At 33.0% G+C, this 14715-nt stretch overlaps 1 protein-coding gene across 2 annotated transcripts; it reads left to right on the forward strand.

The window, feature by feature from the left end:
- The first annotated feature begins 277 nt into the window (after nt 1–277).
- Nucleotides 278–14198, forward strand: LOC100803034 (homeobox protein knotted-1-like LET12). 2 transcript variants are annotated; one of them, XM_003533831.5, is made up of 6 exons: nt 278–1093; nt 3395–3515; nt 11200–11393; nt 12946–13077; nt 13483–13619; nt 13865–14198. In XM_003533831.5, exons 1-6 carry the CDS (start codon nt 608–610, stop codon nt 13902–13904), a joined length of 1110 nt encoding a protein of 369 aa, XP_003533879.2. In that variant the 5' UTR covers nt 278–607; the 3' UTR covers nt 13905–14198. The 2 variants fall into 2 exon arrangements, with proteins under 2 accessions (XP_003533879.2, XP_006587139.1); XM_006587076.4 differs by having other exon boundaries at nt 320–1093; nt 13868–14198.
- The last annotated feature ends 517 nt before the right edge of the window (nt 14199–14715 follow it).

Here is a 14715-nt window from a genome sequence, read left to right on the forward strand (position 1 = left end):
AACCAACAAAAAACAGTCTAATTAGTAATAATATAATTGTATTTCACAAGAATGCGAATTCTGTTGATATAAGAATCTTATTAATAAATATCCTTTAAATATTTCTACAAAACGCTTAATAAACCTTAAAACATATTCAGATAAGTAATAAATTAGACATTCAAGTCATCTAAACATTTCAAAATAATAATAATAATAATAATAATAATAATAATAATAATAATAATAATAATAATAATGTCATTATTAGCTGCTTCGAACATCATTGATCTAGCCTTGTCTTATTACACAAAAATCTCCAATAAGGTGGCACCACAAATCCCTCCACGTTATCACCAATCCCACCCTCCCTCCCTCGATCTTCGTGTCAACACTTCACAAAGTCTTCTCTTATAGAAAAAGAAAAAAGTAATTTTCCTAATCCCTTCCCTTCTTCCTTCACTTCACTATCTCCTCTTCTCCTTTCCTTGGTTTCATCCTTTTATTACTGTCGTAGTGGAAATCTATCACCCTGTGGATCAATTAATTGACGCGAGTTTATGAAATCCAATTAAATGTTCTGAGAACAAACGAAGAACATAAGATAACAGACAGAAAGCGCTTATAAATGGCTTTCCACGAGCATCTACCGCACGAAATCACGTTCCAGCCGTTCGCGGAGGAGCAGCAGCAGCAGCAGTTAGGTCAGAGCCGGGACATGCAGCGGCTCCTGCCACTCTCGGGCGGGGCGCCGACGTGGTTGAACAACAGCAACGCCGCCACGCTCCGCCAGCAGAATTTCCTCCACCTGCAGCCGGAATCCGCCGCGACGGCGGCGCAGCAAAACGACGACGTTCGTGCTATGGATCGGAACCGGACCGAGAGCAACTCTGAAGCGGACGATTTGGCGGAATACAAAGCAGATATTTTAGGTCACCCTCTCTACGACCAGCTCCTATCGGCGCACGTCTCGTGCTTGAGAATCGCCACGCCCGTTGACCAGCTTCCAAGGATCGACGCGCAGCTTCAGCAGTCGCAGCGCGTCGTCGACAAGTACTCCGGCCTCGGAAATGGAAACGGCGTCGTCGATGACAAAGAGCTCGATCAATTCATGGTTTGCACTTGCTTCCTCTCTCACAATCTTCTTATTACGATCATGGTTTTATAAATTGCGTTGTGCAACTGTGATTGCGTGTGGCTGCAACCGAAAGGTATTTTGAATCACTGCAACCGTATCGTGACTGCAATTGCGTGAGACTGCATCGGAAAGATATTTTAAATCACTGTAACCGCATCGCAATTGCAATTACGATTGTATCATTGTATCAATAACATTTTTGAAAGATATTTTTCAATCACTGCAATCGCATGTGACTTAATTATGATATTATCGGTCACATTTTTTTCTTATAATTATTAGTAATATAAAGATTTTTTTCACTAATCACAGCTGCGATCGAAAACGCAATTTAAAACCATGATTATGTTCATTATTTTGTTCAAGTTACAACTTTATCATACATCCTATTATTCTATATCATAATATCAATTATCAACTATATTTATAAACCCTACTCTGATAATTAATGTTTTCTGTTCCAGTACTTTAATTCACTTTGCAAAGGAGTTACATGATTTGATTTAAGGGCCTGCTTGTTTCCTTTCGGTTGTCGTTTTTTTTTTATCTTCTTCTAAACTTTGAAATGTTAATTAAGCTGCTTTTCGTTTGTGTGAATTTCTTATGCTTTGACAAATGTCATTTCATCTACCTCTTTGTGCCTTTGATAAAGAATTATATTAATAATTAATATTGTAATACTATTTTAATCTACCCCTTCTGTTGTATCACATTAATCATGCTATGTTTATTTATTTTTTTCTGATTTCACCTTATCTCTTTATTTATTGTATAATTTTGTATGATTAAATGCTCTTTCTTAAATGGCAAAGGTCAATTCTTTTGTGTCTCAATTTTATTTTTTATAATTTTTCTCTTTTTTCGGCAAAGCCCAGACGACCTTCCTTTCCCGATTTTCCGGAATCTGTTGCATACATTTTGAAAAACAATAAAAGGAAGGGTACTGTTTGTCGATTACGGTATAACAGTTATACAATTGTTGGTTCCAGTGCAAAATTCACGAATTGGACAAAAAAACAAGAGAGAGAGGGAGAGGGAGAGGGTGGGAAAAAAGTAACATTTCTTTTAATTACATGTTGGAGGTTGGTACGGCTTGTGAGTAAATGAATCCATTTGTTCTGGTGTAATGTAGTAATAATGCCATTCAAGGGTGCGTGAATGTGTTACCTTTAATTCAAGGAGTGTTTTTATGAATGAACTGGATGGGTTTAACGGAACACATTAGTCTCCTACAACATGATAAACTCAAGTTTAAAAAGGGGGGTTTGGTTTAATGGGTAAGTTATGATAAACTTTTGATTTTCACAAATAAAAAAAAATTAAATTCCTGTTATGTGAAGTGTTTACATTTAATATTTAACGGTATTTTAAATAAGATTGTCTTTAAATTATGAAAATAAGGAAAACAGAAAAATAAAAAAATTGTGCATTTATGTTTTATCTTCTAGAATATATCTTAATACATATGTCTCACTTGTTCATTCTTTTTAGGATGAAAACTTAATGTGGTGGTTAAGAGTTCTTGAATTCTTGTAGAATACTATGTTGATCATCATTCTCACATACCAACTTGAAGGAGCTCTCGCTTTCTTGCTTTCTTTCCCCCTCGTATACGTTACTTGTTTGGCCAACTACAATAATAATGAATTCATGGGACCTAACTCGCTATTATAGTTGTCCTCCATTGGATAGCAGTTGACGTATCTATTTATTGATTAACGCATAAACCAATCCAGGTTTATTCATTTTCAGCGCTCAATATTCAAACTTGATAATCACTTCAGATAGTAAGAGAGGCTAAGATGATGAAGAGTTTAATATTAAAAAGTTTTCAATAATTTATTAGTGGCCGTGCATTGACCGAGTATCATGACCCACCTTATTAGTTATTAGTACTAATTAACTAGCTTGTTACTAAGTCAATGCAAAAAAAAAAAAAAAATAGATAAAAGAATTATTTGTTGAAGTTTAGCACCTCATGGTTTATCTGTTCAATCATATAACTCCAGTTCCCTTCTTCTGAATGTTGGTTTGGATATTCTTAAAAGGACGGCTAGCAAGGCAATATTTGATCAAATAATTAAAATCCATTGAAAACTATAAAATTAAGAAAACTCATTAAATGAGAGGTGAATTCACTAAAATTGTGTTTTTATTGTTAGAATTTCTCTAATTTTCATGAATTCCCATGATTGAATTTAGTTTTCAGGACAATGGGCTCAATTATTTCACATGATGCTCCTTAATTTACAAGTTTTGCTCTTATTTTCGTTGTAGACGCATTATGTTATACTGCTCTGTGCTTTCAAAGAACAATTGCAACAACATGTCCGTGTTCATGCCATGGAAGCTGTTATGGCTTGTTGGGAGTTGGAACAATCTCTACAAAGCTTGACTGGTAAGTTTCAACTATCACATAAATCTTTGCTTCAAATCCTCCATGTTATATATTGTATTTTATAATTTATTACCCTTATAATTAGTTAATGTTGGGAATATTCAATAAATCATATACAATATCAAATAAGCACCAAAACACATTACGTCAGATTATCAAGAGGTTTTAAGGAATACCTGGATTCATAGAGCTTGATTAACACACAGCGGAATCTGACAGTGGTCACGAACAATTGGTTTAATGACCTTCCTCAACCAAATCACCTTCTCCCTTATGGGACATTCGTTTTCTCTTCAGATAGGGAGAGGAGAAACTGTTTGTTGATTTGGTATATTGGAGACCATAACCATGTCTTATGTTTTAAACCTATTAGGGTTCCTATTATCCCCTAATGGGCCAAACTGATTTCCGTTCATTAAGCCCATATCAATTTTTCTGGCAGTCTAATGGGCTCACTTAAATAGATCACTTTATATTGAACTCATTTAAATGTAAATAACTAATATAAATGTTATAATATAATATGTTGCCCATATTAATTAATTAGGAATTATAAAATTCCTAACAATCTCCCACTCGGGCTTCATATTAACCTTAGACATTTATATCACAAAATTCTTTAGGCGCGTAACCCTATATTATTTACTTTTAGACTCTTTTTATACAATATGGTCCATCTCATATAGTAACAGGAAATCACTGCAGTTTTCATTACAATTTAACTTGACTAAGCCTCAATGATCACCACCGTTACTCATACTCGATGACATAGATCAAATATGGATAAGCGACATGGAAATTACATACAATGTGATCTTAATCATGTCTATTTCCAACTAGTCCAAACTTTATTCTTTATAGAGATCAATCCAAAAAATGCAATACAAATATTGCACACAAACTTATAATGAAATAATAAACTTCAACTTTATTTTTGCCGAAAATCCAAATAATAAAATGTTTGCAAACCGTAAGATATATAACATAAGTAAGACTCCCACTAAACTAAGGTATTATCAGGAATTACACCCACATGAGCGGTGTGCTCGTGAAAAAAAAAACTTTAGTGTCATACCTTTAGTAAGTGGATCAGCTAGCATGGGATGAGTTTCTATATATTCTATGCAAATCTATATTTTCTGGATTCTTTATTTAACAACCAAATACTTTATGTCAACAAACTTTTATTTGGTTGAATCCTTAATAAGACTGCTAAGATATTGTCTCAATAAACACCTGATGACTACTTGATGTTGGCGACAACAGGCAAACCGATTACAATAATTTAGCCATCATAAATTCTAGTATGATGCCTCATAGCAAAATATTAACTCCACCAACATGGTCAAATGTGAATCCTTATGTGAAGTGATTGCTATTAAAACATTCTGAAATAATCGAAGTCAGAATATACAATGATCTCTAAACTTCTAGACTTTCGATATGAAAACACGTAGTTTCTTATTCTCTTCAATTAATGCATAATGCGCTTTACTATTTCTAGTGTTACATACAAATATTACTCATATATCACCTTAGGATTCCCACAAAATAATTTCAAACTCTAAATTTTACATATGCAGATTTGAGATTCGCATAATATGAGTAATTTAAACCATAGTAGTAACAACAACAACAATAAAAGAAGAGAACAACAAACATGCAATGCACAAACAATCTTTATGGTAAATTTCAAGACCCAAACAAGATATCTAGCGCACCATTAATCCTCAATCTTTGGATTGAAAAAGACTAACTGCAAGTGGTACTCTCAATGCATTGATCAAACATTGGTGATAAGTCCCGTCAAACAAAGGTTGTCTTTGGACACTCTATTGCTCACATGGAAAACTTATATGATGATTATTCCGGTCAAATAATGATTGTCTTTGAACATTTCATTATTCACATGAAAAATCACACTATTTATAATCACCACATGTTTACCATTGTAAGCATGTAATTATTCTGTCAAATTGTGTCTTCCTTTGGGCCGAGCACAATTCACATGAATAATTTCATGCAACATCTGTGTAAATTCAATCAAATAAATTTACGCAACAGAGGTTACTTTGGCAACATGTTGTTTCAATCAATTTAACCAAAAATACAAGATAATTTAATACAATAAATGGGAGATCTTAAAATTATACAAATTTTCTTAAAATTACATAATTTATCCAAAAGAATCCTTTAAAGATACTAGAGAAAATGTTTCTTTATAGTCAATGTATTCCTTCTTAGTAAAGCCTTTAGCAACTAGACAAGCCTTATATCTCTCGATATTACCCTTTGAATCCTTCTTGATTTTAAATATCCATTTACAACCAATAGGTTTCACACATTCAGGCAATTCGACTAGATTCCAAAATTCATTGTCATTCATAGACTTCATCTCATCCTTCATGGCATCAATCCAATTTTGAGAGTTAGAACTATGCATAGCTTGACAGAAGTTGATTGGATCATCCTCTGTTAAACCAACACCATCCTTATGTTCTTGGAGAAATATAATATAATAATTTGAGATTGCATTTCTCCTCTCTCTAATGGATCTCCTTAATGACACTTCTTGAGGTTGTTGAGGTTGCCCTAAAGGTATTTGAGGGGGAACCTCATTGTTATCTTGTTTCGAAACAATGTCAATAGTTTGAACATTGTCTTCTATTACTGGAGTTGTGTCTTGAACAGTAATAGGTATGGGGACTTGATCACTGTAAATAACAGGTTCTTCCTCAAAGACAACATTCTTTATGTTCTCTTACTTCCCAAACTCAACTTCCTCAAGAAATTTTACATTTCCCGTCTCGAAAAGAGATCTTAAGGTGGGATTATAAAATTTATAGCCTCGAGAGCGTTCAACATAACCAACAAAATAGCAGCTAATTATTCTTGAGTCCAACTTTCTTTCTTATGACCTATAAGGTCGTGCCTCAACTGGACAACCACAAATGTACAAATGTTTAATGCTTGACCTTTCCAAGAAGTTGTAGGAAAAGGACCACAAATGTCTGTATGCACTAGTTTCAAGACGCCTTTAGCCCTTTTGGCACCTAATTTCCTTATGTTTGTTCGTTTTCCCTTTATGCATTCAATACAGACCTCAAAGTCTGATAAATCCAAAGGGTCAAGAATTTCATCCAACATAAGTCTCTGAATTCTTTGTTTAGAGATATGGCCCAAACGCTTATGCCATAAGGTGGCTGAATTTTCATTCAATTTTTTTATTATTTTGTACCATGTGAACTTATTTGCAGTATTTCATTATAGGAACTAACAACATCAAGAATGTAAAGATTATTAATTAAAGAACCAGAACCAACCATATTTGAATTTTGGTAGAGACTAACTTTATTATTTCCAAATGAACAAGAAAATCCAAATTTGTCCAAACTAGAAATAGAAATCAAATTCCGTCTAAAAGACGGTACAACAAAAGTCTCAAACAAATCCAAATAAAATCCAGTTTTTAAATGTAATCTAAAAGTTCCAATAGCTTCCACTGCAACCTTCTTGCCATCACCCACAAAGATGAATCTTTCATCATCACTTGGTGGTCGGCTCCACAGGCAACCTTGCATAGTCATACTTATGTGAGTAGTAGCACCAGAATCTACCCATCAAGTATCTTTAGGTACAAAAGCCAAATTAACTTCTGAACAAACTAGAGTAAGAAATTTACCTTCCTTCACACGCCATGCGGTCTACTTATGACACTCTTTCTTCATGTGTCCCGACTTCTTGCAGAAGTAACAGGTAAATTCCTCATCCTTATTTTGTTTCTTTTGCTGAGAAGTCCCTTCCACAGCACCCTCAGTCTTCTTCCTTTTCTTATTCTGAAAGGTCGAAGTCAAGTGAGCACTTTCAGTCCTATCTCTTTGCAGCCTATCCTCCTCTTGCACACAGTGAGATATAAGCTCATTGAGGGACCATTTGTCCTTCTGAGTGTTATAGCTCACTTTGAATTGTCCAAAGTGTGTCGGAAGTGAGATCAAAACCAAGTACACGAGCAGGTCTTCACCAAGCTCTAACTTAAGTGACTTGAGTTTTGATGCAAGATTGGACATCTCCATAATGTACTCCCTTATGTTCCCTTTGCCTTTATACTTCATGGAGATGAGTTTAGCCAAAAGGTTACTCGTCTCCGCCTTTTCATTTTTTTTGCAAAGTATTGTTCAATTTCCTCAAGGAATTTCTTTGAACATTGACCCTCAGAAATAGAGCCCTGGAACGTCTCTGGAATATAGCGCTTCATGATCATAAGACACATTCGGTTTGACCGATCCCACTTCTCAATTTTTACCTCATTAGAGGTTTCCGGAGTGGAAATGGGTCATTCTGTCCTCAATGCCAATTCCAAATCCATACAGCCAAGAACAATTTCTACGGCGTCCTTCCAGACCTTAAAATTTGTCCCATTCAACATTGGGATAGAATTTACTTGGACAACATTTGCAGCACTGGTAATATTAACTAAAGAGAGAACAAAAAATAATAACATGTTCACAAATAATCAAAGTCATATAAAGTAAATATATAACAAGACATGCAAATATTACCCATAACAGATCCATCACAAGATACCTAGCACAACATTAATTCTAGTCTTTGGACAGAGAAATTAATTTGTAATTGGTACTCTCAATGCAATGATCAAATATTGACAATTAGTTCTAACAAATAATAGCCTTTCTTTGGACCGACTATTATTCTCATGAAAAAAAAACTTAGTAATTATCACATATTTTATCATCGCAGGTATGTTATTATTTGGCCAAATTATGTCTTCCTTTGGGCCGAGCACAATTCGCATAAATAATTCCATACTAACATCCATGCAATTTAACTAAATTAATTTACGCAATAGAGGTTATTTTAGCAACATAATGGTTCAATCAATTTAATTAAAATTACAGGACACGCAAATAAATGGAAAAGATCTGTAATGGTTAAATTTGCACAAATTTGCACCCAATTGTGATAGCAGTAAATGTTTGAAAAACTACATCATGGTAAACTAATTACGCACCCGAAACAAACATATCACAATACTATCACAAATTTATACCAACCACATGAATAACATAAATTATCAGCTTATCACCGTTTCATAAAAAAAAAATAGTTGGCCAAAAAAAAATTATTCATATAAGACAAAAGACTATTGTCTTATTACTGATTCATATAAACAAAAAATATATATTTATGAAATTGTGTCACATACTAAATGCCAACACCAGAAACGTAGAACCTTTATCCCAAATAGAATAATATGCCAGCAAATGCAACACAAACAAAAAATTGTACAACCCATTAAATCAAATGCAGAGACCTTTTATTAATTCTAAAGAGGAGAAAAACTTAATGGCCATAACACATAAATTTAGGGGTTTTACAATTTTATTGATCAAAATGGTTTCTCCCCAGAATAAAATTAGGGTTCATATAACTAAAAAAGGATCTAGATATAATACATATCAAACAAAACTTTAAATCCCAATAATCTAACAATAATGATGGCTCTGATACCACTTGTTGGGAATATTCAATAAACCATATACAATACCAAAATGAGCACCAAAACACATTACGTCAGATTATCAAGAGGTTTTAAGGAATACCTGGATCCATAGAGCTTGATTAACATGCAGCGGAATCTGACAGTGGTCACGAACAATTGGTTTAATGACCTTCCTCAACCAAATCACCTTCTTCCTTATGGGACCTTCGTTTTCTCTTTAGATGGGGAGAGGAGAAACTGTTTGTTGATTTGGTATATTGGGGATCATAACCATGCCTTATGTTTTAATATTAGGGTTCTCATTATCCCCTAATGGGCCAAACTGATTTCCGTTCATTAAGCCCATATCAATTTTTCTGGCGGTCTAATGGGCTCACTTAAATATATCACTTTATATTGAACTCATTTAAATGTAAATAACTAATATAAATGTTATAATATAATATGCTACCCATATTAATTAATCAGGAATTATAAAATTCTTAACCGTTAATAAAAAAGTTAAGGAGAGGAAATAAAAGTATAATTTGGAGGCTACATAAACCCCGGAGTGGTAACCTTTCCCTCTTTTAAGAACTTAATTTCATCCAAGGGGACGAGATCAGAGATGGGTATATTTTCACTATGAAGACAAAAACATAATGTTACTTGATGCAAAAAAGTTAATTGAGTGAATAAATTAAATCCGAAAAAGAAAGAAAGAAGTCCAGTGAACAAAAATCAAAAGAAAAAAAAAGTCTCATCATATTACAAGAAAAGATAACTATAAATTTTAAAATAATAAATGTTGCTCAAGCTTTTAAGAAAGTTTTAACTGAATCAATAATTATATGGAACTAGTTAAAGTAATGGTTTTAATCATGTTTCAATAGGTATTAGTTAAGTATTATTATTTTAATTTTAATATAATAGGCAATATTAAGTGAAATATATGCATGTTTGAACCTATTTCTGGTTCCAACTAATGTTTAATTAATACTTTGGTAATAAAATGTTTAATACTATTATGACTTATTTTTATAAAAAAGACTGAAAATAATATTATTTTAAAAAATTAATTATTTGTTACTGCGTCACCCAATATTGATTAAACTTATTAAACAAATTCAACGTACTTTATTATATCGTAGGAAATGAGATGTGCTAAAAAGAAAAAAAATATCAAACAATATTCTTCTGATGCTTAACAATATGTAATGTATCTTTCAACATGCTGTCTATGGCTATTGATTAAATTGTTGGAAATGAGGGATGTGAAGTTCTTCAAAAGGACTCAAATTGCGAATCCAAAATATGTTGTTTTTGGGTTTTTTAATAAATAAAAAAAGAAGAAAAAACGTCTCTTTCCAACAAGCTGCTCTGAATTTATGGCTCGTTTGCTCATGTCTAGTTATATTCGATTTGAACCCATTTACTCGATTTTATACCTGTTTTTTGATTTGTAGGCTCGGGTTTCAAGAATTAATAAATCATTCTTATGTTCGATTTCCTGTTGGACTGGTCTGACCAGTTAGTGCAGTCCGATCTTAACAACCCGGTTTTTGGACTAATAATTCTTCACCCTAAAAATATATTACTACTACATTACTTTTACAGTTTTTCACCTTTTATTTGTTTAACGAGAAAAAATATTATGTTTAACGAGAAAAAATATTAAAATGTATATTTTTATGGAGAAGAACATGCATAGCAATGCCTAGCTATATAAGCATTTAACAGGCTTGTTAAACACCATGAAGCGAGAGCTAACAACACCATTCACACCACGAGACAGAATTGGCTCTAATATCATGTTAAAATTTGATCAGACATCTAAAATGTTCCTTTAAAATCCAGTTCATAAAGGAATGACCTACCCAGTTATATAAGCACTTAACAGGCTCGTTAACCATTGGATGTGAGACTCGCAACACGCATCAATCACAAATTACTGTTTAAATCATTTTAAATAATTATTTTAAAAGTTAACAAAATTATTATACATTATTATATACTGTGTAAAATATTTTAAACTAGTATAATCATTTTTCTGTTGAATGAAACCATAGAATTCATTATCTTTCTATCATTATTTGGTAAAGGCTAGGTCATTATGTGCATGCATACAAAATAGAGATTCAAATTAAAATGAAGCTAATTAAATATATGGTGCAATATGAACAGGTGTATCTCCCGGCGAAGGAACGGGTGCAACAATGTCCGACAATGAAGAAGATCAGGCAGAGAGTAATGCAAACTTATACGAAGGAGGCATGGATGGAGCTGATAGTCTCAGCTTTGGTCCTCTTGTTCCCACTGAGACTGAAAGATCTTTGATGGAGCGTGTGAGGCAGGAGCTGAAGCACGAGTTAAAACAGGTAGTTAATTAAAAATATACAAACCTAGTATACGTGACATATTTTTGCAAAAGTTTATTGTATGGTGTGAAATTACGCAGTTTGACTAATTTTTATATGATAGTTATTATTATTTTCTTTTGTAAATTAGAAAATATGATTAGGTGTTATGTAGAAATCGGTTGAAATCATATAATCCTAAAACATTAATTTAATAATTTCTCTATTTTTTTAAGGTAACTTTATTGGCCAAAACTCGTGTGCGTCCTCTCCAAGAGAGAGGCACCGTGCACACCTACTATTTATAAGGTGTTGCATGGCAAGAAAGTAATTGAGACCGTTATATATATTTAAATTTTAATCCATGTCTGATATATTTTTCCATTTTTCCTTTTATTTTTTTTCTTCTGTTTTTTCCTTCTCACTTTCCTTGTTTATCCTTCCTTTTCTCTGTCCCGTTTCTCTTTCACCACTCACCAGCTTCCACCGCACTGGCACACTGCGTCAATGACCCCCAAACCGCGTCGACCCACCGCACGACGTCTATGATGTCTGTAGCATTGTCGCCGAAGGTGCAAACCATTTGTTCATCCTCTCTATCTTCCTCCTTGTAGTTGCAGCATCGGAGCTGGTTGTTTGAGATAGTTATGATTTGTTCTAGATCTGAGCAATGGGTTGTGGTTCGCGATTTTTTCCAAATCTGAAAAAAGGTGTACCCATCATTGCCATGGAAGGGAGAATCGTTGCACTTTGATGTTGTCGTCATTGTCTTCATTCAATGTCGCTAGTGGTTGCAGTGGTGTCACCGTCGTTAGCTCATGTGGCAGTGGTGCGGTGTAGTTGACTGCGATGGTTGTCGTAGTCATGATGTGGTGGTTCATTGATGTCGTGCGGTGGGTCAACGCGGCTTGGTGGGTCGTCATCACAGTGTTGCGCTGGTGCGGTGGTTCCTCCATGCGGGGATGCTAGTGTGTAGAAAGAGAAAGGGAAAAGGATACAGAAGGTACCAAAGGAAGAAAAGAAAGAAAAGCAAAAAAAGAAAAAGGAAAAAGTAAAAAAAAATCAGCCATTGATTAAAATTTTAAGAAATCTAACGATCCTAATTACTTACGCACCGTGCCTCTCTCTATGAGAGGATGCACACAAAACTTGGCCAACTTTATTAGGCGAGTTGTTATATCTCTTCTGACTACCATAGTCTGAATCGATATTTACATAACACGTTTAGATTTTGTGGTTAGAAGAAATAAATGATGAATTTAATTATGAGTTTAATTGTTATATATTGTCAAGTGTAAAAAAAATTATATTATCAATCAAATTATATGTGTGATTTTTAAGATAGTTAGGATAAGATTTAATTTTTTAAAAAATATGATATTTTGTGATTGATTGATGATATAAAATAATCTCTATATTATCAATATATACTAATTAAATTCTTTAATTATATGTCATGATTAAGAGAAACTATGATTACAACTTAATATATAGTTTTAAATTTTTGTTGAGCAGCAATGGGTGACTATCTTACTAGTTGGATTTCTTTACATAATTTCTTGCTCTTGACCAGGGTTACAAGGACAAGATTGTGGATATAAGAGAGGAAATTCTACGAAAGAGAAGAGCCGGGAAGCTACCCGGCGACACAACTTCCCTTTTAAAAGCTTGGTGGCAGTCACATTCTAAATGGCCATATCCAACAGTAAGTTCAGACATTAGCACCTACGATTGCTTTTGTACTTGATGCCACCAAGCTTTGTTCAAATATTAAAAGAAATGTATACAACTTAATTATCATCATGCATATGCGTATTTTAAAAAAGTAGGTGAGAGTATATTGAAAAACTTACATTACTCTATTTGTGTCAAGTCATATGTGGACCATCAATGCTTTCAACTTTATAATTTAAATTTTAGTGCCAATGATGATGAGGAGATAACTGTTATTCAAGTCATATAAACTGAGTGGAACAGAATAAGATTATTGTCCCAAGGTATCCTAACTAAGGAATAAGGATTGACCTACATAATATATGTTGATGTTGCTTCGCATTTGTCTCTTCGATGATTGCTCATACTTTTAGTTCCACTCGTGAATGTTCTTTAGGAAGAGGACAAGGCAAGGTTGGTGCAGGAAACAGGCTTGCAATTAAAGCAGATAAATAACTGGTTCATAAATCAAAGAAAAAGGAATTGGCATACTAATCCTTCGTCTTCTAGTGGCTCCAAAAGCAAACGCAAGAGGTGGGTTTCTAGTTTCTTAGTATATTTTTGGATTAAAGTTAGAAGAGATCAAAGGTACTTTTACTTTCAAATCAATAAAAATTTTCTTCTCATTTTATGTGTTTGAACATGTATTTTTGTATTAGAATTGCAAAAAATACATTTGTAATTTTAAACCCAACATACCCTTAGTCACCTCTATTATTTCCAAATTATGCTTTACAATTGAAACTATTTTAGATGCTGAATGTTACTTTTGGGTGTAGTAGTGGTGCAGGGGAATCAAGTAACCAGAGCTTCATGTGAATGAACACCTGATTTGAACTGAGAAAAACAAATTATATATCTCTATTCTTCATTTTATGCAACAATGATGAGATTCATATATGACCAGAGCTTACAGGGAAAAACATGAAACTGAAATGGTGGAATATGGATGAATAGTAATTTGTGATACCAACATTTACTTGGGGGATTAATTACTTGGTTCAATTACAGAAAAAATCTAGTATTGTTGTATATGAGGCTGCTGAGCTGATACCTGATATAGTTGCAGGCACTATCTATTTGGTTCAATGGGTATCTATGAATGCATGCTGATACGTATATTTGTAATGTATTACTATTATATTATTATTACACTTCAAAGTTTTTTGATAAAAAAAGCAACATAGAGTCCTTCAATTGGGTGCAAATTAACGATCAGTTTTTTTTGTTACACACATAAGTTCCCTATATCTGATATGTGTGGCGATACAGCTCTTGTACTTAATTATAATCCAGTATATTGTTTTTATGATGGTTTGGTTTCATTGAGTTCAATGGGTGGTCGCTCTAGTAATTTTACAAATAAACTTCATATTTAAATGTTGTTAGATAACTTTTTTGAGAAAATAAAAAAAGAATTTTATATTGTCATAAATTAAAATATATGATAAATTTTTTATTTATTATATTAAAAGTTTATATTAACATCGATTATTATTGATTATTATTTTTAATTAGTTAATAATGTAAAAATATTTTTACACTGACATGATTATTGAATTTAAGTTTTTTTTAGTTAATTTAATGATTATGTATTATTAGTCTAAAAAATATTTAGATTGTGAATCAA

Source organism: Glycine max, chromosome 9, assembly GCF_000004515.6.
Source record: "Glycine max cultivar Williams 82 chromosome 9, Glycine_max_v4.0, whole genome shotgun sequence".
Lineage (NCBI taxonomy): Eukaryota > Viridiplantae > Streptophyta > Magnoliopsida > Fabales > Fabaceae > Glycine > Glycine max.

Coding starts and splice junctions, on each gene's coding strand:
- LOC100803034 (XM_003533831.5), top strand. CDS start 608: ATGGCTTTCCACGAGCATCTACCGCACGAAATCACGTTCCAGCCGTTC. Junction 3,516..11,199: donor ATCTCTACAAAGCTTGACTG/GTAAGTTTCAAC, acceptor CAATATGAACAG/GTGTATCTCCCGGCGAAGGA. Junction 13,620..13,864: donor TCCAAAAGCAAACGCAAGAG/GTGGGTTTCTAG, acceptor TTTTGGGTGTAG/TAGTGGTGCAGGGGAATCAA.